Below are 27,274 nucleotides of genomic sequence, written 5' to 3'. Positions count from 1 at the left end.
CCCAGGAAAACATGAGGTTCTCATGTAGGGGCTGCATCTCCCAGGAAAACATGAGGTTCTCATATAGGGGGAAAGCTGCATCTCCCAGGAAAACATGAGGTTCTCATGTAGGGGGAAAGCTGCATCTCCCAGGGAAACATGAGGTTCTCATGTAGGGGCTGCATCTCCCAGGAAAACATGAGGTTCTCATGTAGGGGCTGCATCTCCCAGGAAAACATGAGGTTCTCATGTAGGGGGAAAGCTGCATCTCCCAGGAAAACATGAGGTTCTCATGTAGGGGCTGCATCTCCCAGGAAAACATGAGGTTCTCATGTAGGGGCCGCATCTCCCAGGAAAACATGAGGTTCTCATGTAGGGGCTGCATCTCCCAGGAAAACATGAGGTTCTCATGTAGGGGCTGCATCTCCCAGGAAAACATGAGGTTCTCATGTAGGGGCTGCATCTCCCAGGAAAACATGAGGTTCTCATGTAGGGGCTGCATCTCCCAGGAAAACATGAGGTTCTCATGTAGGGGCTGCATCTCCCAGGAAAACATGAGGACTTGACGTTGTGGTACCTGGTAGGACAGCTGGCGGTGACAGATCTATGGTCTTCTGCAGCAATTTGGACCCATAAGAACTCTCTTGAAACACTCCACTAGAGATGAAACGGTATGAACATTTCATATCACGATTATAGTGACCTAGAGATGAAACGGTATGAACATTTCATATCACGATTATAGTGACCTAGAGATGAAACGGTATGAACATGTCATATCACGATTATAGTGACCTAGAGATGAAACGGTATGAACATGTCATATCACGATTATAGTGACCTAGAGATGAAACGGTATGAACATGTCATATCACGATTATAGTGACCTAGAGATGAAACGGTATGAACATGTCATATCACGATTATAGTGACCTAGAGATGAAACGGTATGAACATGTCATATCACGATTATAGTGACCAAAATGATCACAGTTATCAGTATGATCGCGGTATTGTTAAAACTGGAAATGCTAGAAATATTCAAAAAGTACTGACACACACACTGAAATCATTTGACCAAGTTTTACATGAAAACCACAAAACAACAAATAAAATTAGCAGCACTATGCACTTTTTGTGTGCATAAACATTAAAATAATAACATTAACATTAAAGATGGCACCATGTGGCCATGAATGGTACAATTTTCAAGTAAGCAAATCAGATAAACAAACAACAAACAACAAACGAAATTAGCAGCACTCACCTTGTAATGAGGCACGGCAACCTTCATCAGCCTCAGAAAGCCAGGCCTCTCAACAATTTGAAATGACATCATGTCCTTTGCAATGTAATATGAAAGGGGTACAGTGAGATCTTGAGCATTTTTAGATGTGGGTGCATAAGCAGACACACACACACACACACACACACACGCACGCACGCACGCACGCACGCATACACACACACACACACACACACAGTCTATTTTATGTGTTGCATTTGAGTATATGCAATGACCCCATGCACAATTTACATAAATACAAATAAGTCTTAAGAAGACAGTGATAGTAATTGCAATGAGCCCCCAAAAAAGTATTGTATCCGTATGCCCCTACATCCACCATAGCTCTCTCATCCATATGCCCCTACATCCACCATAGCTCTCTCGTCCGTACGTCCCTACATCCACCATAGCTCTCTCATCCATATGCCCCTACATCCACCATAGCTCTCTCATCCGTACGTCCCTACATCCACAATAGCTCTCTCGTCCGTACGTCCCTACATCCACCATAGCTCTCTCGTCCGTATGCCCCTACATCCACCATAGCTCTCTCATCCGTACGTCCCTACATCCACCATAGCTCTCTCATCCGTTTGGAGGAGGTCAGAGACCTGGCCGGGTGGTGCCAGAACATCAACCTCTCCCTCAATGGAAGCAAGACAAAGGAGATGATGGTGGACTACAGGAAACAGAGGGCCAGCACGCCAATGGGGCTGTAGTGCAGCGGGTTGAGAGCTTTGACTTCCTCTGTGTCCACCTCACTAAGGATCTATCATGGTCCACACACACCAACGCAGCGGTGAAGAGGGCACGAAAACACCTCTTCTTCCTCAGGAGGCTGAAAAGATGTGGGTGGCATGGGCGCTCAGATTCTCACAAGGTTCTACAGCTGCACTATGGAGAGCATCTTGACTGGCTGCATCACCGCTTGGTATGGGAACTGCTTGGCATCCGACCACAAGGCGCTACAGAGAGAAGTGTGTACAGGCCAGTACATCACTGGGACCAAGCTCCATGTCATCCAGGACCTCTATACCAGGCGGTGTCAGAGGAAGCCCCTAAAAATGATCAATGACTCCAGCCATCTAAGTCATTGACTGTTCTCTCTGCTACTGCACGGCAAGTCTGGAACCAACAGGACCCTGAACAGCTTCGACCCCCAAGCCATAAGATAGCTACATAGTTAGTTAAATAGTTAACCAAGTAGCTACTATCAGCATGGACCCTTTTAACACTGTCTCTTTTGTCTCATCACACACACTGCTACTACTGTTTATTATCTGTAACTGTATTTCTAGTTCTATGTACATATCTACCGTAATTACCTCATAGCCCTGCACATCCCTGCACATCCAAGTTATCGTTACTCATTGCGTATTTATTATTATGTTTTGGTATTGTTTTACTTTTCTATTATTTATCTATATTATTTATCTCTGCATTGTTGAGAAGGGCCTGTAAGTAAGCATTTCGCTGTTAGTCTACACCTGTTCTTTACATTGGATGATTCTCTTCTCTCATTCCTCCCTCCTACCTCTCTCCCTCCTCTGACCCTCTCCTCTCTCCAGATCTCCCAGCCTCACCCCTGTGTGCAGGAAACTTCCATTCCAGAGACCGAACTTCTCTGAGGATCATAGAGGAAAGACACAATGCCTACAGTGTGCTAGATAGAGCACCATTCGTAAAACACACATAACCGCATAAACACACACACGCAAAGAGAAATCCAATGGAACATGCTTTTACTATGAGTTTTTTTTTCATTCCATAAGACTTTCTCAGGAAAATCCCCCTCATCAGGGTCGGTCCAACCCAGACAGACAGCACTGGGCCTGGAGAGGACAGACAAAGAAAGGAGCATGGGGAGCCTCTATCCTTCTCCTCTACCATTAGCCCAAATCGTTGTTTGGGTGTGCATAGAGGGTTTACACCAAGATAAGCTACTAGTGATAGCCAATACGAGTCAAAGCTATACATTCCCCATTCACAGAGCACGTCAACTCTCTATGGGGTGGCATTGAGTAGATTACAATTTAGTCCATTTCTGGAAGGTTCCAGCAGTTGGTACCATTTAGCAAATCTAGGTCACATTCACCTTCTGTGAAAGTTTATGTGTGTGTGTGTGTGTGTGTGTGTGTGTGTGTGTGTGTGTGTGTGTGTGTGTGTGTGTGTGTGTGTGTAGCAGGATGTGTCTCAGCCAGACCCTACTCAGAGACCTCCAGTATAAACACATGGTACTCTGGACAGAAACACCCCTCTCTCTCTTCTCTCTCCCTATCCACCCCTCTCTCTCTTCTCTCTCCCTATCCACCCCTCTCTCTCTTCTCTCTCCCTATCCACCCCTCTCTCTTTTCTCTCTCCCTATCCTTCACTCTCTATTTTCTCTCTACCTATCCACCCCTCTCTCTTTTCTCTCTCCCTATCCTTCACTCTCTCTTTTCTCTCTCCCTATCCACCCCTCTCTCTCTTCTCTCTCCCTATCCACCCCTCTCTCTTTTCTCTCTCCCTATCCTTCACTCTCTCTTTTCTCTCTACCTATCCTTCACTCTCTCTCTTCTCTCTCCCTATCCTTCACTCTCTCTTTTCTCTCTACCTATCCTTCACTCTCTCTCTTCTCTCTCCCTATCCTTCACTCTCTCTTTTCTCTCTACCTATCCTTCCATCTTTCAACCTCAGTCTTATTATTATTGGTTAACGGGCAGCGACCACTATCTCTTTCAACAGAATAGACTGCTTTGTTGGAGGTGCCAAGCCCATAGCCGCTTAAAGAAGAAAATCAAGTTTGCACTTGGTATTAAGGCATTTCTCTAGAAGAAATTGCAACATCTTCATGTCTGTAAACAACAGAGGAGGCTTCTCAGAGGAGGAAGGAGAGGACCATCCTACTCAGTGAATTTAATTTTTAAAAAAAGGAAAGTTATCCTTTTTAGATAAAACAATACTAAATACTAGGGCTGACCCCGACTAAAGAACATTTCGGTCGACCAATCGATTGGTAGACATTTTTAAACGTGTATTTTTCCATATACAGTATAGACACACCGTAAGTTTGAATAAAATAAACTATATGTAGGCTACTGAGCTTGTCTGATGCTTCCAGTGATTAAGCAGTGTGATTAAAATGAAGACACACACTACTAAAGAGAGAGCCAGAGGTCAATATAGGCTAACTAGAAGGAAAAAACCTGTTCCCAACCAGACCCCCCTCCTCCCGCTGCTGTTTGCAGATTCTGTCATTACACTCCTGAAGTTGCCGGTGATAAGCTACACCAGCGGTCGGCAACCTTTTCCATTTGGAAAAGTTATCGTAGCATTTCTACTGATCTGCGTGCCAGTTATGATTTTCATCTGCACATTTTCATGGAACAGTTTCATTTCATTTATAATAAAGTCTTCATATCTCAAAATCAATGTGGTTCATCAAAATTCTATCTCAATGAAAATGATACAAATCTAAAAGTAACATCTATTGCCTTTGCCAATAGGTACAAATAACCTACATAAAGCCAACAAATAAAAACATTGCAGCCCAAAAGTAGAAAATATCAAGATCAAAATAAATACACATGGCCTGTCTGGAAGGAACTTGAAACATTGTATCAACGATTAACTAGGGTCAGGCCTGAAGCTCACACTAGCAAACTTGCAACATTGTATAAAATATAAAATATTCTGTTTCCCACGCCAGTGAGCTCTGGACAGACAGACACAGCTGTATGCTATTAGCACAAGGGATAAGAAGTAATCAGGTAGGCCTTGCTTATGAACTTTCCAACAGAGCATTACACCCCCCCCCCCCTTTCAGCTGATTGGTTCACAAAGGGGAGAGCGCTGGAAAGATTTTTCAAAATAGGCTACTTTGAGGAACTATCGTCAGTCTCAGTGGATGTAAAAACAGACTTTGTTTACTTGCTGTTTGAGAGGAGAAAAAACTGATATTGAACAAAAATATAAACGCAAGATAGAGAAATTAACATTGATTTCTCTGGCAACAGCTCTGATGGACATTCCGGAAGTCAGCATGCCAATTGCATCCTCCCTCAAAACTTGAGACATCTGTGGCATTGTGTTGTGTGAAAAAACTGCACATTTTAGATTGGCCTTTTATTGTCCCAAGCACAAGATGCACCTGTGTAATGATATGCTACACCTCTCGGGTATATTTATTATCTTGGCAAAGGAGAGATGCTCCCTAACAGCGATGTAAACAAATTTGTGCACAAAATTTGAGAGAAATAAGCTTCTTGTGCATATGGAACATTTCTGTGATCTTTTATTTCAGCTCATGAAACATGGAACCAACACTTTACATGTTGCGTTTATATTTTTGTTCAGTATATTTTGAGAAGTTCCACAGTGTTGGTGAGTTAAGACAATCAGGAATAATATCAGATCCCCAAATGGGCAAATTAATACATTTGCATGCAGGCCAGGTAGCCTAGGCCTACTTCTATGTATTATCAGGTGCACGTCCTTACTCAACATTGACAGGAGCGCTACAAACTACAATTAATAAATAGAATAAAATAAAACTTGTGTAGCCTAGTTTGTGCACTCTGCAAACAACGTGTCCACTCCTACAATGACAACGATAAGACTGGAATAATAATGCATTGAATGCATTAACAGAAATTACCATAACCAAACAAACAATGTAGATGAGAAATGATGGTAATTAACTGTAAATGTACTACTGGTGATAATGGTGTGTGTCCTGTGTCCTCCCTTTCATCTACACTGATAGAAGTGGATTTAACAAGTGACATCAATAAGGGATCATAGCTTTCACCTGGATTCACTTGGTCATTCTATGTTATGGAAAAAGCAGGTGTTCTTAATGTTTTGTACACTCAGTGAATATAATCAGACCAGTTGGAACTGGAGCAATGATCCAAACAAGAGATAGTACTTTAGGACTGAAAATGTGCTATATTGAATAGAATAGTAAGATGTAGTGTTTTGAATGTTCCCTACTCTGAATGGCACAAATGAATGACATGTCACCAGTCAAGCAGAATCACCTGAGGGTAACACACACACACACTGCATGACACACGAACGCAAGCAAACACACATGCACCACACACATACACACAATCCTATAGTCCATTCAAACAGTGAGTTTGAGTGAGCCGGAATGGGCTTCCGTTCCTTCCGGCCATCCAATAGAAATATCACTTGTCTAAAAATAGCCTTGGTCTCCTCTTACATAGCACTGATCTGAGATTAGAGAAATCAATGTAACACAGGAAAGAGACTGAGTGATAGAGAGTGGGAGAGTGATGGGAAAGAGAGACAAAGAGAGGGAGAGAGAACAACAACACCCCCTCAACCAGACCCGGAGAACTGGAGGTGGAAAGAGACATGTCTGCACTCTGGACTGTGGTGAGACAACATCAACAGGAGAAAGAGCAGGAGCAGGAGAAGAACAGAGCACTAGAGAAGGTGAAAGTGCAGGAGGAGAGGGTGAGGGGGATGGTGTGTGACAGAGAACAACCCATTAGAGAGCTGTCCACCCCCGCAGAGTAGCCAGCAGAACAGTCCACCCCAGACCCTGACCATAGCCTCGACATCACAGCAGGACAGAAAACTGAAGGACCCCAGGGAATCCCACCCCCTCTGAGCCACCCTGATAGCCCTCCTAACAACCCCCTGGCCCACCACTCCACCCTGGACTTGAACAGCCTTTACGACAAGGCCAATCTTCACAAGGCAGCAGTGACCACCTTCGCCAGGACCCTAAAGGTCATCGCCCTCAATCACAGCCCCAGGTCATCTACCTTTGGCCTAAAGAGCAGGAACCTGTACTTCACTAAATAAATAAAAAATACAGGCATTGTCATCCTACAAGAAACATGGTATACAGCAGTGGTTCCCAACCAGGGGTACTAGGACCCCTGGGGGTACTTGGCCTATCCACAGGGGTACTTGAGAAGACTCATGAGACCATAGGCTTACTGGTCAAATTCACATGAGGGGGTACTTCAGGGGTACTCCGGGCAGAGAAAAATTCAGTTGAAGGTACAGTAACCGTAAAGGGTTGGGAACCACTGATATAGAGGAAATGGAACAACTGTTTGCTCTCTAGGTTACAGGGAGCTGATAGTCCCAACCACCAAACTACCAGGTGTGAAACAGGGAGGGGACTTCATGGGGAATGCTAATTTGGTATAGAGCAGACCTAACTCACTCTATAAAAATGATCAAAACAGGAACATTTTACATTTGGCTAGAAATTCAAAATGAAATTATCCTCCTGTGTGCTACCTATATCCCCCCACTAGAATCCCCATACTTTAATGAAGACAGCTTCTCCATCCTGGAGGGGGAAATCAATAATTTCCAGGACCAGGGACATGTACTAGTCTGTGGCGACTTACACGCAAGAACCAGACAAGAACCTGACACCCTCAGCACACAGGGGGACAAACACCTGCCTGGAGGTGACAGCATTCCCTCCCCCATATGCCCCCCTAGGCACAACTATGACAACATCACCAAAAAAAAACAGGTCACATCTCCTGCAGCTCTGTCGCACACTGGGTATGTACATAGTCAATGGTAGGCTTCGAGGGGACTCCTATGGTAGGTACACCTACAGCTCATCTCTTGGCAGTAGTACTGTAGATTACATTTTCACTGACCTTAACCCAGAGTTTCTCAGAGCGTTCACAGTCAGCCCACTGACACCCCTATCAGATCACAGCAAAATCGGTCTACTTGAACAGAGCAATACTCAATCATGAGACATCAAAGCCAAAGGAAGAGCATAATATTAACAAATGGTATAGATGGAAGGAAAGCAGTGTGGAAACCTAACAAAAAACTATTAGGCAACAACAAATTAAATCCCGTTTAGACAACTTCCTTGACAAAACGTTCCACTGTAATAGTGAAGGTGTAAACTTGGCAGTAGAAAACCTAAACAGTGTATTTGACCTCTCAGCTTCCCTATCAAATGTAAAAAAATATATAAGCAGAAAACCTAAGAAAATTAACAACAATGATAAATGGTTTGATGAAGAATGCAAAAACCAAAGAAAGAAATTGAGAAACCTGTCCAACCAAAAACAAAGAGTCTACGCCTTTACTATGGTGAATCACTAAAACATTATATAAATACACTACGGAAAAAGAAGGAACAGCACGTCAGAAATCAGCTCAATGTAATTGAAGAATCCATAGACTCTAACCACTTCTGGGAAAATCGTAAAACACTAAACAAACAACACAAAGAGTTATCAATCCAAAACGGAGAGGTATGGATAAACCACTTCTCCAATATTTTTGGCCCTATAACAAAGAACAAACAGCAAAAACATATACATGATCAAATACAAATCTTAGAATCAACTATTAAAGACTACCAGAACCCACTGGATTCTCCAATTACATTGAATGAACTATAGGACAAAATACAAACCCAAAAAGGCCTGTGGTGTTAATGGTATACTAAATTAAATAATTAAATATACAGATTACAAATTCCAATTGCCTATACTTAAAGTATGTAACTATACTATACTTAAAGTATTCATCCTCAGCTCTGGCATCTTCCCCAATATTTGGAACCAAGGACTGATAACCTAATCCACAAAAAGTGGAGACACATTTGACCCCAATGACTTCCGTTGGATATGTGTTAACAGCAACCTTGGGAAATCCTAAATACAACCCATATTTATGTTTATTTATTTTCACTTTTGTACTTTAATGTCTTTATTCTTCTTTCTGAACTTTTGTGAGAGCTCAGTTTACTGTAAAAAAAATACTATCTATTTCACTTGCTTTGGCAAAGTAAACATATGTTTTCCATGCCAATAAAACCCTTAAATTGAATTGAGAGAAGGAAAGAAAGAAAGAAAGAAAGAAAGAAAGAAAGAAAGAAAGAAAGAATGAAAGAAAGAAAGACAGAAAGAAAGAGGGGAAGAAATAATGAACACTGTGAAAGCTCTGAAAGAAGCATGGTGAGTTTGAGACAGTGTGAAAGCTCTGAAAGAAGCATGGTGAGTTTAAGACAGAGTGTGAAAGCTCTGAAATAAGCATGGTGAGTTTGAGACAGAGTGTGAAAGCTCTGAAAGAAGCATGGTGAGTTTGAGACAGAGTGTGAAAGCTCTGAAAGAAGCATGGTGAGTTTGAGACAGAGTGTGAAAGCTCTGAAATAAGCATGGTGAGTTTGAGACAGAGTGTGAAAGCTCTGAAATAAGCATGGTGAGTTTGAGACAGAGTGTGAAAGCTCTGAAAGAAGCATGGTGAGTTTGAGACAGAGTGTGAAAGCTCTGAAAGAAGCATGGTGAGTTTGAGACAGAGTGTGAAAGCTCTGAAATAAGCAGGGTGAGTTTGAGACAGAGTGTGAAAGAGCTAAAGCACAGAAACAGAAACTGTGAGTTGGGGACAAAAAAAGACGGTGTTGGATGGGAGAATTTCTAAATATTTTCCCCTCCTCTTCCTCCTCCTCCTCTTCTTATCTCTACCACCTGTGTTCAGTGTTTATTTAACACGGAGGGGTGATGTTTACACAGTCTAGGTTAAACACAGGCGGAGCTAATCACTTCTGTTAATAATAAATCATGTAAACAGCCAGACGCTGCAAAGCATGCTGGGATGGCTGGCGTGCCAGGGCCATTGTCCAGTATCTGATCTGACCCACTAACAGACAGACAGACATCCACCATGTTCACATTCATCCACCTCCCTGGAAGAGAGAGAGAGAGAGGGAGTTGAGAGACAGTGAGAGAAAGAGAGCGAGAGAACTGAAGAGTTTGTGTGGTCATGCAGAAGATAAGAGAAAACAGGGTCAAACAGGGACAGAGTCATCTGTACAGTAGAGTGAATGTGACAAGGACTCTGTCATCTCAGTCAGAGGAGAAGAACCCTAAAGCAGACTTAAAACAAAACAGAAAAGGAGGAAGGAACTCGGCTGCTTCAGGCAAAAACCTAAGTTATTTAAAAAAAATATAATTACCTTTATTTAACCAGGTAGGCCAGTTGAGAACAAGTTCTCATTTACAATTGCGACCTGGCCAAGATAAAGCAAAGCAGTGTGGAAAAAACAACAACACAGAGTTACACATAAACAAACGTACAGCCAATAACACAATAGATAAATCTATGTAGTGTTTGAAAATGTCGAAGAGTATGGAGGTAAGGCAATATATAGGCCATAGAGGTGAAATAATTACAATTGAGCATTAACACTGGAGTGATAGATGTGCAGATGATGATGTGCAAGTAGAGATACTGGGGTGCAAAAGAGGATAAGTAACAATGTGGGGATGAGGTACTTGGGTGTGGTATTTACAGATTGGCTGTGTACAGGTACAGTGATCGGTAAGCTGCTCTGACAGCTGATGCTTAAAGTTAGTGAGGGAGATATAAGTCTCCAGCTTCAGTGATTTTTGCAATTTGTTCCAGTCATTGGCAGCAGAGAACTAGAAGGAAAGGCAGCCAAAATAAGTATTGGCTTTGGGGATGACCAGTGAAATATACCTGCTGGAGCGCGTGCTACGGGTGGGTGTTGCTATGGTGACCAGTGAGCTGAGATAAGGCGGGGTGTTACCTAGCAAAGGCTTATAGATGAGTGGGTTTGGGTTTGGTGGGTTTGGCGACGAATATGAAGTGAGGGCCAGCCAACGAGAGCATACAGGTTGCAGTGGTGGGTAGTATATGGGGCATTGGTGACAAAACGGATGGCACTGTGATAGACTACATCCAATTTGCTGAGTAAAGTGTTGGAGGCTATTTTGTAAATGACATCGCCAAAGTCAAGGATAGGTAGGATAGTCAGTTTTACGAGGGTATGTTTGGCAGCATGAGTGAAAGAGGCTTTGTTGCAAAATAGGAAGCTGATTCTAGATTTAATTTTAGACTAGAGATGATTAATGTGAGTCTGGAAGAGTTTACAATCTAACCAGACACCTAAGTATTTATAGTGGTCCACATATTCTAATTCAGAATAGAGTAGTGATGCTAGTCGGGTGGGAGTGTGCAGGCAGAAATCGGTTGAAGAGCATGCACTTAGTTTTACTAGCATTTAAAAGCAGTTGGTTTCCACGGAAGGGATGTTGTAAGGCATTGAAGCTTGTTTGGAGGTTTGTTAGCACAGTGTTTAAAGAAGGGTCAGATGTAAACAGAATGGTGTCATTTGCATAGAGGTGGATCAGAGAATCACCAGCAGCAAGAGCGACATCATTGATATATACAGAGAAAATATTTGGCCTGAGTATTGATCCCTGTGGCACCCCCATAGAGACTGCCAGAGGTCTGGACAACAGGGACTCCGATTTGACACACTGAACTCTATCTGAGAAGTGTTTGGTGAACCAGGCGAGGCAGTCATTTGAGAAGCCAAGGCTATTGAGTCTGCCGATAAGAATGCAGTGATTGACAGAGTCGAAAGCCTTGGAAAAGTCGATGAAGACGGCTGCACAGTACAGTCTTTTATCAATGGCGGTTATGATATTGGCTCCTGACTTCCCTGAAAGGTTGCATATTGCGGGGGCTATTCGATGCTAATGCAGAATGCCACAGGATGTTTTTGTGCTGGTCAAGGGCAGTCAAGTCTGGGGTGAACCAAGGGCTATATCGGTTCTTAGTTCTACATTTTTTAATGGGGCATGCTTACTTAAGATGGTGAGGAAAGCACTTTTAAAGAGCAATCAGGCATCTTCTACTGACGGGTTGAGGTCAATATCCTTCCAAGATACCCGGGCCAGGTCGTTTAGAAAGGCCTGCTCACTGAAGTGTTTTAGGGAGCGTTTGACAGTGATGAGGGGTGGTCGTTTGACTGCGGACCCATTACCCACGCAGGCAATGAGGCAGCGATCACTGAGATCCTGGTTGAAGACAGCAGAGGTGTATTTAGAGGTCAAGCTGGTCAGGATGAGATCTCAGTGGGTGCCCATGGTTACGGATTTATGGTTGTACCTGGTAGGCTGCTTGATCATTTGTGTGAGATTGAGGGCATCTAGCTTAGATTGTAGGATGGCTAGGGTTAGATAGGTCACCCAAAGCTATGTTGTGTTGTGGTTTATTTTTGGTAATTCTTCATGAAGATCCTCTGTGCGAACACACACCCACACACACTTTTCTAAGAGGGCCCTGAGCTGGTCTTCCCATGTGAACAGTAAGGGGGAGGTCTGAGAGAGGAAAGAGAGAGATGTTAACTTCTCTAGGGTAGGGGGCAGCATTTGGAATTTTGGATGAAAAGCATGCCCAAATTAAACTGCCTTCTACTCAGGCCCAGAAGATAGGATATGCATATAATTAGTAGGTTTGGATAGCAAACACTCTAAAGTTTCCAAAACTGTTAAAATAATGTCTGTGAGTATAACATGACTTATTTGGCAGGCGAAAACCTGAGAAAAATCAATTCAGGAAGTAGGATTTTTCATGTACGCGACTGAGAGAGTGCCTTTGTTGTTTAACTTTTATATTGACTACGTTATTGTCCGGTTGAAATATTATTGATTATTTAGGCTAAACACAATCATTGTTTGACATGTTTGTATGAGTTGTGACTGCGTCTGAGCGTGTGGATTACTGAAGAAAACGCCCGAACAAAGTGGAGGTTTTCGGATATAAAGAGACGTTATCAAACAAAAGAAACATTAATTGAATAAATTAATGCCTTCTGAAGAGAAAGAGAGAGAGAGAGAGAGAGAGAGAGAGAGAGCCAATCGATCCCTCCCCAGAGACCCTCAACAAACATACTCTCTACAGTTCACCTCCACAACTACCTCTGTTATAGTCCTCTACCACTCTTTCCAACCATCTCTGTCTGTAGGCTACACTTCCTCTTTGTAAGAGCTATATCATTTCATCTCTATGCTAAAATGTCCCTTGTCTAATATTACAGATGTCTGATCTTAAAGAGGAACTCCACTCATGATTATGTGGCCAGTGACACTTTGCTTTTTCAGTCCAATATCTTGAAAACTTGACTGCTGACATGCAAAACATTTGGGACTGTATTAACAGTGGACTAATGAAAAAATAACAAAATATAGTTTTTGTGTGGAGTTCCCCTTTAATTTAACCAGTTTCGTTGCAGGAGTAAAACAATCCTTCAGGAGGATGAATTAATTATCCTAAAAAATAAGTTGTAATTTCTAACAGGAAATTTGTTTTGACAGGCTGCAGTGGGCTATAGTTCGATACACTTATGTCGTAGTGGAGGTTAATATTTATTTTGTGTTATTAAGCTATATAAAACGACAGTTGTTGATGAGTATGGCTGCATTTCAGATACATTTTTGTACATTTGAATGTCGCAGTAGTATGACCTAGGCCAGTTATTCTGTCTGGTGCTTTAACATTTGAGCAAGAGAGAGCGAGAAAGAGAACTACAGGTTTTCAGTGAATTTATGTAAATCACCAGGCTGATTTGAATCACAGGAAAATTATCTGCAACAACAGGGTGATCAAATTAAGATAGATCTATCTGTATGTTATGGTTCTCAAAATAACTCTGTCATTTAGTGTGCACTTTGAAATAAACCCACGTGAAAGGCCTCTGTAGACATCTGTATTCACCTCTAAACAGCCTGTTACAACTGTGTGATAACACATCTGTATTCAACTCTAAACAGCCTGTTACAACTGTGTGATAACACATCTGTATTCACCTCTAAACAGCCTGTTACAACTGTGTGATAACACATCTGTAGTCACCTCTAAACAGCCTGTTACAACTGTGTGATAACACATCTGTATTCAACTCTAAACAGCCTGTTACAACTGTGTGATAACACATCTGTATTCACCTCTAAACAGCCTGTTACAACTGTGTGATAACACATCTGTAGTCACCTCTAAACAGCCTGTTACAACTGTGTGATAACACATCTGTAGTCACCTCTAAACAGCCTGTTACAACTGTGTGATAACACATCTGTAGTCACCTCTAAACAGCCTGCTACAACTGTGTGATAACACAGCTGTATTCACCTCTAAACAGCCTGTTACAACTGTGTGATAACACATCTGTAGTCACCTCTAAACAGCCTGTTACAACTGTGTGATAACACATCTGTAGTCACCTCTAAACAGCCTGTTACAAATGTGTGATAACACATCTGTATTCACCTCTAAACAGCCTGTTACAACTGTGTGATAACACACCTGTAGTCACCTCTAAACAGCCTGTTACAACTGTGTGATAACACATCTGTTGTCACCTCTAAACAGCCTGTTACAACTGTGTGATAACACATCTGTAGTCACCTCTAAACAGCCTGTACCAACTGTGTGATAACACATCTGTAGTCACCTCTAAACAGCCTGTACCAACTGTGTGATAACACATCTGTAGTCACCTCTAAACAGCCTGTACCAACTGTGTGATAACACATCTGTAGTCACCTCTAAACAGCCTGTACCAACTGTGTGATAACACATCTGTAGTCACCTCTAAACAGCCTGTACCAACTGTGTGATAACACATCTGTAGTCACCTCTAAACAGCCTGTACCAACTGTGTGATAACACATCTGTAGTCACCTCTAAACAGCATGTACCAACTGTGTGATAACACATCTGTAGTCACCTCTAAACAGCATGTACCAACTGTGTGATAACACATCTGTTGTCGCCTCTAAACAAACAACCCAACTCTATATTAAGAGACAGAGAACATACATCTCTCACAACCAACTGTGTGATAACACATCTGTTGTCGCCACTAAACAAACAACCCAACTCTATATTAAGAGACAGAGAACATACATCTCTCACACGTACGTCAACATGTGCACGCACACACAAACACCTCTCTCTCTCTCCGTTGTAATGTCATTCCTGAGGCCAGGCGGCACTGCTCTCATCCAGACACTCTCCTGCAGCCTCGTCACATTCCTCACCATGAGGGATTCACATGGAGGAGAGTTAGAACACTAGTCTTTATACACACACCATGTATCCACTTCAGCCTCGGACTGCCCTCTGACTGCCCTCTGACTGCCCTCTGACTGCCCTCGGACTGTATCCTGCACACCAGATAGCAGCCTGCATATCATTGAACTTCATCATAATCATCATAATTGTAAGTCATTGTAATCATCGTCTTCATCGTTGTAATCCTTATCATCATCGCCTGCACCATCATCACCATTCATAATCTTCAGCAGCACACATCAGAAACCAACTCACCTCTACAGCTATGGATCTATCATAATCACCATCACCACCATCTTCGTCATGCTCATCATATCTCAGTCTATAACTCCCCTCAACATCCTGTCCACCAGATACATGTCATAATAACATCCTCATCTCAAACATCCTCCCATCCTCCTCCTCTCTCTCCATTCAATACAATGGTTTCCCTGTAGCCTAATAACTATAATCAGACAAAACACACAGAATAAAATGAGGAGGGAACTTTACAACAAAGAATACATTCATGTCTGTGGAGCTGTGTGTGTGTGTGTGTGTGTGTGTGTGTGTGTGTGTGTGTGTGTGTGTGTGTGTGTGTGTGTGTGTGTGTGTCTGTCTGTCTGTCTGTCTGTCTGTCTGAGAGAAGGGCTGAGAGAAGCATATGCCTCTGGATGAGTGGTATGGGGGCAATGATAACGTCAGAGCTGCTCCCACTTGGGGTTTGGTGCCGATTTACCCCTCTTCTTGTCTCGTCAGCTGCCCAACGACGTTGAAGGTGTGTGTGTGTGTGTGTGTGACATGTCATTGAAAGGTAAATGTTCTGCTATGCAGCCTACTAATAAGAACAATCCTTTGCTGTTGGAGGTCGTCTTTCTCTCACAGACAAACTGCATAGTTTTAAAGTTGTAATAAGATAATGCAACAACTCCTCACAATACAAAGGAGAAGTTTGCGCCATAAGGAGCTAGTTTTTGCCACATGTAGTAGTAGCAGCAGCACCCCCCATCCCCCCCGCGTAACTTTGTAGCACCGTACCGCCACTCGAAATGGATACTTCAAGACAACCCCCCAAAGCAAGACACCGTTTCTATTCAGAGCGGCAAACATATAAAGTAGCCAAACCAACCAACTGGCTTACCAGTTGTTGCCGAAACCCCCTGCATCTTGCCGACAGTTGTCCTGCTTGGCTGAACCCTTCTCCGATGCTCAAAGCAGATTGGAAACAGTGCCCGGACGAGCTAACGTTACAGGCAACTCAAACGAAGGAGTGTCCCGAATCGAAGTCCGCTGCTTTTTCCCTTCTCTTGGCAAAATGCTCTAGCCTCCACAGTAGAGCATAACGGGCATGTAGTGCTTCTCTCACGGAGATAGAAGAAGTGTTTCCACGAAGAATTTTTCCTGCATTAGTGCACTGATCCATTCACTCCTCAGGGATCTGCCCTCCTTGCAGCAAAACTATTCCTTCCTCTGAGCTCCACTCCGCCGCTGTGAAGGAGCTGCGCGTTCACGCTGGCTGGTGTAAGGCGCGCTCAAAACTACCCTGGTTGTTCATTGAGTACAGCAGGGCAAAAAATCGGACTGAGTTTTCATAATTTTGTGTTTATTGCCTTTGCTCTGTCCTTTAAGAGAAAAACAAAAACGTATATTTTACACAATAACCTACAAAATAGTGTTTATTTTGCCGTTCAATTGTCTACCCATTGAGTTTTGTAGAAATATACTTGTAGACTATATTTCTTAGTACCCTACAACGGTATTACTGTTTTATAAACCCAAATCTAAGGTTGTTTTACCATTGGTTTTGTTTTTCAGTTTTTGTAAACAGTGTTTCAATATGTTTAAACAAACTATTATGTCAATCTCATGGACTGTCAGTCCCCACCCAGCCCCTTCCGGCCTCTACCAAACAAAGTGGCAGGGTCAGGCTGTTGAAACACAGATTGTTGTGCCTTTAATTCTCCCTATCATAAAACATGAGTCTGTTTTGACTGTTAGGCAAGGTTATGATATTGGTACACTAAAATGAGCATCACTGTAGACCTACATCCGTGCTCCATTTGGCCATTTGTCTAAGGGTCGCTGGGTTTTGTTCCATCACTGCATTAATGGTTATTGTTGGAGTTGGGAGAGCTTCTCTTCAGTCGCCTGACTGTATCATCCATGATGGCAAAGGGGAAAATACACACACACAAATATTAACTGACATTTCTATGTCGTTGCTTAGGCTCTCTCTCTCTCTCTCTCTCTCTCTCTCTCTCTCTCTCTCTCTCTCTCTCTCTCTCTCTCTCTCTCTCTCTCTCTCTCTCTCTCTCTCTCTCTCTCTCTCTCTCTCTCTCTCTCTCTCTCTCTCTCTCTCTCTCTCTCTCTCTCTCTCTCTCTCTCTCTCTCTCTCTCTCTCTCAAGTCTTAATAGTAAAAATAGCAGGGTAACATACAGTAAAAAAAACACAATTTTAGGAGGATCATTTTGAGAATGCTGCTACTGAATCTAAAAGGCCAAGTATTTCTGTGGATGGCTTGAACCTTCTGTCACTTACATAACAATGGCAACAGTCTAGAAGGAGGCAGAGGTTGTTAATTCTGCTCGCTACAAGTCTTTAGTGTCACACTGCTGATGGAAACACAATAACACCAGAACATTCATCAACGTAAAACACTGCTGACCACTGGAGTGGAGATAAGCACCATTAGTTGGAGCTTGGGGCTTCTGCTTGTGCCTCTACAAGTCTATGTAGAGAGCTGTCAGCCAGCCAGTCAGTACCACCCATGCTGGCTCAAAGAATGCTGAACTACAGTCCCATTCAACAACATCCTCCGGTCCCCTGGGGGCTCCGACAGTCACAACCACAGACCAGAGCTAAATAACCCCACAGAGCAAGAGGGAGAGGGGGAAAGAGAAAGTATGAGGGAGGGAGATGGAAAGAAGGAAAGAGGATGGGAGGACAGAAATAAAGAGAGTGAAAATGGGGGGAGGGAGTCAGAGAAGTGAAGATAATTGGATGAATAAGAAAGGAAGGCAGCGAGAGAAGAGAGAGGAGGCAGAATTAGGCCGATACCCACTAATTATCAAAATCCAGAAAAGAGCCGTTAAATTCTACAACCACCTGAAAAGAACCGATTCCCAAACCTTCCATAACAAAGCCATCACCTACAGAGAGATGAACCTGGAGAAGAGTCCCCTAAGCAAGCTGGTCCTAGGTCTCTGTTCATAAACACAAACACACCCCACAGAGCCCCAGGACAGCAGCACAATTAGACCCTAGCAAATCATAAGAAAACCAAAAGATAATTACTCAACATACTGGAAAGAATTAACAAAAAAAACAGAGCAAACTAGAATGCTATTTGGCCCTAAACAGAGAGTACACAGTGGCAGAATACCTGACCACTGTGACTGACCCAAACTTAAGGAAAGCGTTGACTATGTACAGACTCAGTGAGCATAGCCTTGCTATTGAGAAAGGCCGCCGTAGGCAGACATGGCTCTCAAGAGAAGACAGGCTATGTGCACACTGCCCACAAAATGAGGTGGAAACTGAGCTTCATTTCCTAACCTCCTGCACAATGTATGACCATATTAGAGACACATATTTCCCTCAGATTACACAGATCCACAAAGAATTCGAAAACAAACCCAATTTTGAGAAACTCCCATATCTACTGGGTGAAATTCCACAGTGTGCAATCACAGCAGGGAGATTTGTGACCTGTTGCTACGAGAAAAGGGCAACCAGTGAAGAACAAACACCATTGTAAATACAACCCATATTTAGTTCACTTTTGTGTATTATCTACCTCACTTTCTTTGGCAATGTTTCCCATGCCAATAAAGCTCATTTAATTGAATTGATTTGAAAGGAGGGACGGTGTGAATTGGGCCATCAACTTCTTTCACACCAATTGGAAATCACACCTGCTCTGTTATGGAACCATGTCACTCAACATAGAGTGTGAACTGAAAGTAAAGTCTCCTGCTGATCAGTTTGTAGGCATGGTTTCAATGCACATAACCAAATATTTTGGGTTCACACCTACAGACTTCAGAGAGAGAGCTCACTTTTGGGGTATCCATTTCTCTCATGAGCCTAGGTGAGAAGACACACCCCTGTCCCGCCAGACTGTATGGAATATTTGGTGTCTGATGAGAATAAGTTCATACAGTTCGTCAGAGCTGCTGCATGTGGAACGTCCTCTGTGCAGACTGGAAGATACAGTCCAGCACTAAAGTATGCAAAGCAGGCAGCCATTTAGGTGTGTGTGTGCAGCAGTCAGAGCCACAGGAGGCAGACATGGTGCTGCTGTCTATTCAGCTGTGTGGTGTATGTGTGTGAATGTGTGTTCTGTTGTTAATCAGGGTTCTGTGGACCACCAGATGTGTTCTCTGCTCCTTCAGGATCCTTGTGTGTTCATCTCATCACACGATACTGCTCCTTCAGGGTCCTCGTGTGTCCATCTCATCACATGATATGATATGATATGATATGAGAGAGAGAGAGAGAGAGAGAGAGAGAGAGAGAGAGAGAGAGAGAGAGAGAGAGAGAGAGAGAGAGAGAGAGAGAGAGAGCTTTGTGTAGCAGCACACACTCACCAACACATACACACTTGGAAAATAGAAATCATACAAGAATGAAGAATATCATCGGATTCAAACGGTCACTGGTTACCTCTGTATTTGTCAGTGTTATCTTGACACCAAGTGGTCAGAGAAAATACTGCAACAGTTGCAAAAACCACTGTGAAAAGATGTTCTCACCTGCATTCTGTTTCAGGTACAATCATACCACCTGAGCAGTGGGGTAGAACATACTCCACTGACCCATATTCCTTCACATGGTATTAACAGGAAATGGGGGAGATTTCATGACCTCTCATAGGCTGCATTAACACAGGCAGTCCAATAATTATATTTGTTTAACTATTTGATCTTTTGACCAATCAGTTCAGCTCTGAAAAAGTCCCGATGAGAAAAGATCTGATGTGATTGGTCAAAAGATCAATACGTGGGGGTACGAATAGTGTGTATAATAGTTTTTATGTTTGAGCCCTGCATGCAAACCCATTGATTGTCTTGATTAGAGCACTTCTTCCATCACTCAGACATCACACTAACTGTTAGCTTCACACAATGCTTTTCATGTGACCGAATGTGTTCAGTACCTGTTGGGTTCCTTGGCCACCACCACAGAGACACAAAGCCAGTCATCCTCATCAGTGCCCCATTTCAGAGAGAACTAGAGGAGATAATTAGGCGTTGCAGCAGTTTCTCCTCCCTCCCACCATCTCTCGCTGTCTCGCACGCAAGCACACGCACACAGCGGAGATGAAGACAAAAAGGGAGAGATTATTTAAAAACGTAATCAATGGCCCTTTTGTTTCCATTCTGCTTCTGTCAAATGGTTATTCATGAGAATTGAACGGTGGTTGGTTGCAGTGCAACTCTAAAAATGCAATTTATACATTTGTCACGGACATTATAATCAGATTAGGCACATAATACACTGAAAATAAATCCTCCTTTTTGTAGAATGCCAGCATCTGAATGGGGCCGTTTCGTTTAGAATTTGTACGTTTATTTGCCACGTGCTCAGGTGTAAAACAGTACAGTGGAATTCTTACCTTGAGAGGTCTTTCCAACAATGCAGTGATAAGAATAATAATACTATAGATAATACTAATAATACTATAGATAATACTAATACTATAGATAATAATAATACTAATACTATAGATAATAATACTATAGATAATACCAATAATATAGATAATAATACTATAGATAATAATAATACTAATACTATAGATAATTATAATACTAATACTATAGATAATAATAATAATAATACTATAGATAATAATACTATAGATAATAATAATACTATAGATAATAATAATAATACTATAGATAATAATACTATAGATAATACTAATAATATAGATAATAATACTATAGATAATAATAATACTAATACTATAGATAATTAGAATACGAATACTATAGATAATAATAATAATACTATAGATCAGGGGTGTCAAAGTCAAATGGACGGAGGGCCAAATAAAAAAATCAGCTACAAGACGAGGGCCGGACTGTTCGAATGTTCATTGAAACATTTTTAAATGACGCATATAGTCTAGTGAACCTAATTGAACCTACTGAAAACCTAACAAATATATTACAATATGATCAGATAAATAAAGCAATATTTTCTTATGGCTCTGTCAGTAATCTTTAATTTTCAACAGACACAAAAGACAAATTTCCTTTATATAAATATCCCCATAACATGAACATTAAATGAAAGAAACCGGTATTCAAGGCACCATCAGTAGACTATATTTTCTATTTTAGCAAAAGTGGGCTAAATTTACTTCAAAGAAAAAACAATAATAGCAATTTTCTATCATCCACTCAACTGAAATATTTTTAAAATATAATTGGATTGAAATACAAAAAAATAAAGTGCAAAAATCTATTAATCAAAAACAACACTTTGTTTAAGGAGAAGTAACATGCAGTGAAAACAAATATTAAATTTTAACTTTTAAACTTGAACTGAGTAAAAACTCTAAATATGTGATTGCACAGTAATGTTCACTTGTTTGAGGTTGAGGGTGATACTTGGTGGTGTCCCATCTTTTCCACAAGTTCATCAATGTTCGGGGTAAGGCTCTGAGCTGAAGAAATCCTCAGAATTGAGTGGAGGTGTTCAGCAGTAAGTCGACTTCTGTGTGATGTTTTGTTCAGGTTCATCAAAGAAAACAGTTGTTCACACAGGTATGTGCTGCCAAACATAGACAACGTTTGAGCAGCCTGGATGCGCAGCTGGGGCATTGTGCCGGGGAGGAAACGGGCGAACTCCGCAGCACCCACTGCCGCATATTTTGCCCTCAGTGCATCATTGCATTGGAGGTCAATCAACTCCATTTGGAGGTTTGGTGGTGAGCTTTCCACGTCAACAGCAAATGGGTTACCGAGCAGTTCCAACCTGCTTTTTTGTGCTTCAAAGTCAGCAAATCGGCGTCGAAAGTCAGCGGCAAGCATACCTATTTTATCAGCCAACTGTGTGCTCGGGAACGCACTGGTAGAGAGCTTCTCTTTCATGGTCTGGCAGCTGGGAAAGTGGCTCAAATTTTCTTTCCGCATCTGCGTCTCCCACAGAGTCAGTTTGGTTTTAAATGCCTTCACTGTACTGTACATATCAGAGATGACACGATCCCGACCCTGCAGCTGCAAGTTTATTGCATTCAGATGACTCGTAATGTCACACAGAAAAGCCATTTCACACAGAAACATTTCGTCTCGGAGTTGTGTTGTGTCTTTCCCTTTGCTGTCCAAGAACAGACAAATCTCCTCACGAAGCTCGAAACATCTTTGAAGCACCTTTCCCTGGCTTAGCCATCGCACCTCTGTGTGATAAGGCAAATCACCATGCTCCGTTTCTAACTCCGTCAGAAATGCCTTGAACTGGCGGTGATTCAAACCTTTGGCTCTGATAAAGTTAACTGTGCGCGTGATGATGCTCATTACATGCTCCATTTTCAAGGCTTTACCGCACAACGCTTCCTGGTGTATGATACAATGATAAGCTGTCAGCTCACCTGTCGCGTTTTCCTCTTGCATCTTTTCCCGTATCTTCGCCACCAGTCCGCTCCTGTGTCCACACATCGCAGGTGCTCCGTCGGTTGTCAAACCCACGAGTTTTTCCCAAGGCAGCTCCATCTCATTTACACATCTTGACACCTCTTCATACAAATCATGCCCCGTAGTTGTGCCATGCATAGGACGTAAAGCCAAAAACTCCTCTGTCACGCTTAGGTTGGAGTCCACTCCGCGGATGAAAATTGACAACTGGGCAATGTCAGAAATGTCGGTGCTCTCATCCACAGCCAAGGAATATGCAATAAAATCTTTTCCCTTTTTCACAAGCTGCTCTTTTAGATTGATGGACAACTGGTCTACTCTCTCGGCAATGGTGTTTCTGCTCAGACTCACATTTAAAAAGAGTTGCCTTTTTTCTGGGCAAACTTCGTCACAAACTTTAATCATGCAGTTTTTGATGAAATCCCCCTCCGTAAATGGCCGGGCTGATTTAGCGATCTCTTCTGCCAAAATAAAACTGGCCTTGACAGTTGCGTCCGCGTGTGTGTCCGCGTGTTTCGTTTCATAATGTCGTCTCAGATTATACTCTTTCAGTACCGCCACACTTTCTCCACACAGAAGACACACAGGTTTTCCAGCTACCTTCGTGAACATATACTCCGACTCCCACCTTGTTTGAAACCCCCGGTTCTCAGTATCCACCTTCCGTTTTGCCATTTTTGATGGGTATCTGAAAGTTAATTTTACTGTGATGCTGACGACTGCTGTGCCAATAAATATTGAAATGAAGCAGCCTACTGCTCGGTGCGTCACCTTTGCATTGTGGGAAATGTAGTATTGGTGCGTGTAAAAGATCTGCGGGCTGCCGGCTTGCTGCGGGCCGGTTCTAATAATAAATCAAGATCATCCCAGGGGCCGTAAAAAACCTTCTTGCGGGCCGGATGTGGCCCGCGGGCCTTGACTCTGACATATGTGCTATAGATAATAATAATACTATAGATAATAATAATAATACTAAAGATAACAATAATAATAATAATAATACTATAGATAACAATAGAACAGAAAAACATTTTTAAGTACAAATAAAAAACACACAATAACTATGATGAGAGTGAAATAAAATAGAATGCAGGTATATACAGTTCAGTACCTCATTCCATGTACAGGGGTACTGCAGTCATTGAGGTGGGTTTATACATATAAAGTGACTGGTAATGGGATATACACTAAGTGCACAAAATATTAGGAACACCATCCTAATATTGAGTTGCATCCCCCTTTGCCCTCAGAGCAGCCTCAATTCGTTGAGACATGGACTCTACAAGGTGTTGAACGTGTTCTACAGAGATGCTGGCCCATGTTGACTCACACAATGCTTCACACAGTTGTGTCAAGTTTGCTGGATGTCATTCTTGATACACACGGGAAACTATTGAGCGTGAATAACCCAGCAGCGTTGCAGTTCTTGAAGCCGGTGTGCCTGGCACCTACTACCATACCCCGTTCAAAGGCAGTTACATCTTTTGTCTTGCCCATTCAGCCGGTGAATGGCACAAATACACAATCCATGTCTCAATTGTCACAAGGATTAAAAATCCTTCTTTAACCTGTCTCCTCGCTCAATCTATGTCATGGAAATACATGTTTTGGATACTCAGTTTACATGTAAACAGGGCTTAAAAGTGGATGGTAGCAGAAATATATAAATACTTAAAGTCAGTGGCGATTTTAGCAAGTAAATATTGAAGGGGCAAACTCCCCCCAAAAGTTTTAGATGCATGCCAGCAAGCCCCTACACAACACAACACTAAACAATACATTAATGTCACTATAATGGCGACAAGCGGTGCCCACAAACTGTTAGGGCCTACATAAAGCTGTCCCAACAGCAGATCTTTCTTTTCAGCGCCATGGAGTGAATCCTTACCATCACTACAACTTGCTATCAGCGGAGCCTTGTCTGGCAGCTAAACAGTTCATTCAGCCTCGTTTACTGCCTTTTTTAAACACATAGCTGATATGGCTGACTTGCTTAAACAAATGTGGTTTCTACTGACAATTGAGATGTACAAACTATGGCATAAGGGAACGATGAGCGGATAAGAGGCAATCCGTAATTTTGATTAAGACATTAATGAGCGAGCTAAGATAGACGTTGTAAATATAACTATGTGTTTAGCAGTTTTGAAATGCAGCAACAGAATGCAGAACATGGGCTGCTCTTACAGTATTTACCCTGTAAACCAAGTCAAAACCGTAGGATAAATAAAGGGGACATATAAGCAGACAATGAAAGCTCCTACAATATTAGTTTATGAAATTTCTTAAAAACAGGTTATAGGCTACATGTGCACCATTGAGTCAGAACAGTAACATTAGGCGAAATTAAGAGGTGAAAATATACCAAATTATTAGGGTTCATTTGATTGACATGGGCTACTAACAGCCTACTACTTAACATACACTTATGTATACTGTAACTAAGATGTAATACTATCTCACTGACATACTACATCATTTATGCAGCAGCATATAAGACATTTTTGGACTCACCTTGTTGTGATGTGCTCACTTGAACAGGAAGGTGGCGCGGCAGTACTTCATGGTAAAATGTTGTAATCAAGGAAAGAGAAAGAGAAAGATTTACAATTCAGAGTTGGATGACCTTTCAAAACATATTTTCCCAGTCTGAGCTCGTTTATTCCCGACTTCCCAGTTGAAATGCTTGCTGTTAACCACTGTCACCGATTTCTTCCAAACCACTCATTGTTGAATTTGAGATTTCCAACTTGTTATGTAATGTTTATGTCCAATGGCCAATGAGCACCAATTCATTTGATCTATCATTTATCTTTATTATTTATTTTCATATGACAAGGATTAAAAAGGATTTGCCAGTAGATTGTCGACTTGATTCATGATGATGACTGCTAGCTAAGATTTTGAAAGTAAGATGTTGACACGATCAGTCCAATCAAAGCTAGTGTACATATAGCATGATTTGATGTCATTTTATCTGTGGCCAATGAACGTGAGCCTTCTTGGAAGGGCAATACTAATGTAACTATATGGCAGGACGAGGAGGACTAGAATTTTCGATGTCTACCCTTACTAAGGACTGGTGACGTAGTTTCCCCATGAGTGACAAAACACTGAGCCATTCATGGCACGACGCTCCTATTTTCTGCCCCATCACCACAGAAAGCACTGAGCTAGGCTGAAACACCTGCATTTTGGAGCTGCCTTACTCAAGAAAACAGAAAAGAGACCATGTTTGTATGCAGCTTTATTAACTCAATGATAAATATGTATTTTACATTGTTTGCAAACTGATATGTAACTCGTATTAATGCCAAAATAACATGCAAAACAGGCAAGCCACCTCAACAAAATATATATTTTTATTTTACTATTTATTTTTGCAATGAATGTGGGTCATAAAGAGCTCCACCTGCCCTGAATGACGGCTTGCCACTGCTTAAGGTAATACACTAATGGTAATATAGACACGTAAACAGGAGTAATAGTGACCAATAGCAGGATAAATAGATACAAAATCATGGTTATGGCAATCAATAATCAAATGACAACAATGTAATGGAGTAATAAGTTGAATCAATAATCATTATAGCAGAATCATAGATTATGTCTGAGTGGGTTGAGACCTGTGGATGGGCATAGAGTCAGTGTGGATAGTCTGTGGGAGAAGGAGGGCAGTAGTTGCTAACCATTTAACAGTCCTATGGCGAGGGGATAGAAGCTTTTAAGGAGTCTGTTTGTCTGAGCCTTGATGCATCAGTATCACCTGCGGGACAGGAGCAGGAAGAACAGTCCGTCGGCTGGAGTCTTTGGCAATTCTTCGGTCATTTCTCAGACACCGCTTGGCATATACGTCCACGATGACTGGAGGCTCGCCCCCAGTGATCCGCCTGCTGTCCGCACCACCCTATATAGGGACTTCCGAACTGGGCAGTTGCCATACCAGACGGGGATACAACCAGTCCGAATGCTCTCAATGGTGAAGCTGTAAATCTGAGGGGACATGCCAAATAATTTCAGCCCCCTGAGGGAGAAGAGGCGCAGCTGTGCCTTCTTCACGACAGTTCTGGTGTGAGAAGACCATGTTAAGTCCTCAGTGATATGGACAATGATGAACTTTAAGCTCTTGACCCTCTCCACTGCAGCCCCATCGATGTGGATGGGGGTGTGCTCCTTGGTCTTGCTGACGTTGAAGGAGAGGTTGTTGTCCTGGCACCACACTGACAGTTCTCTGATCTCCTTCCTGTAGGCTGTCTCGTCGCCGGTGGTATCAGGCTTACCAGCGTTGTGTCATCAGCAAACTTGATGATGGAGTTGGAGTCGTGGCCAGATATTGTGTATCTGTGTATGTATTAGAGCTCTACATATTCTTGCCATAGAAAACCTACCATATGTGATATAAAACTGTTGCATGATTGGACAGACATGGCAAGTCTTTATGGCTCATGGAAACTGGTCCTAATGGAACGTGGACAGGAAGTGACTGGGTGT

The 27,274-nt window shown here is 42.2% G+C and overlaps 1 protein-coding gene across 1 annotated transcript in view; it reads right to left on the bottom strand.

Moving 5' to 3' along the window:
• Positions 1-16,631, bottom strand: part of LOC139368802 (FYVE, RhoGEF and PH domain-containing protein 3-like) — a 126,357-nt gene extending 109,726 nt beyond the window's left edge. Inside the window, exon 1 of the mRNA XM_071108166.1 lies at positions 16,281-16,631. Within this exon, the coding sequence (XP_070964267.1) occupies positions 16,281-16,305 (25 nt within the window). The 5' untranslated portion in view covers positions 16,306-16,631. The remainder of the gene's footprint in view (positions 1-16,280) is intronic.
• Positions 16,632-27,274: the final 10,643 nt, after the last annotated feature.

The sequence above is a fragment of the Oncorhynchus clarkii genome, chromosome 16 (genome assembly GCF_045791955.1).
Source record: "Oncorhynchus clarkii lewisi isolate Uvic-CL-2024 chromosome 16, UVic_Ocla_1.0, whole genome shotgun sequence".
NCBI lineage: Eukaryota > Metazoa > Chordata > Actinopteri > Salmoniformes > Salmonidae > Oncorhynchus > Oncorhynchus clarkii.
The sequence above is the reverse complement of the archived record's forward strand: the minus strand, read 5'-3'. Positions and strand labels throughout refer to the sequence as shown.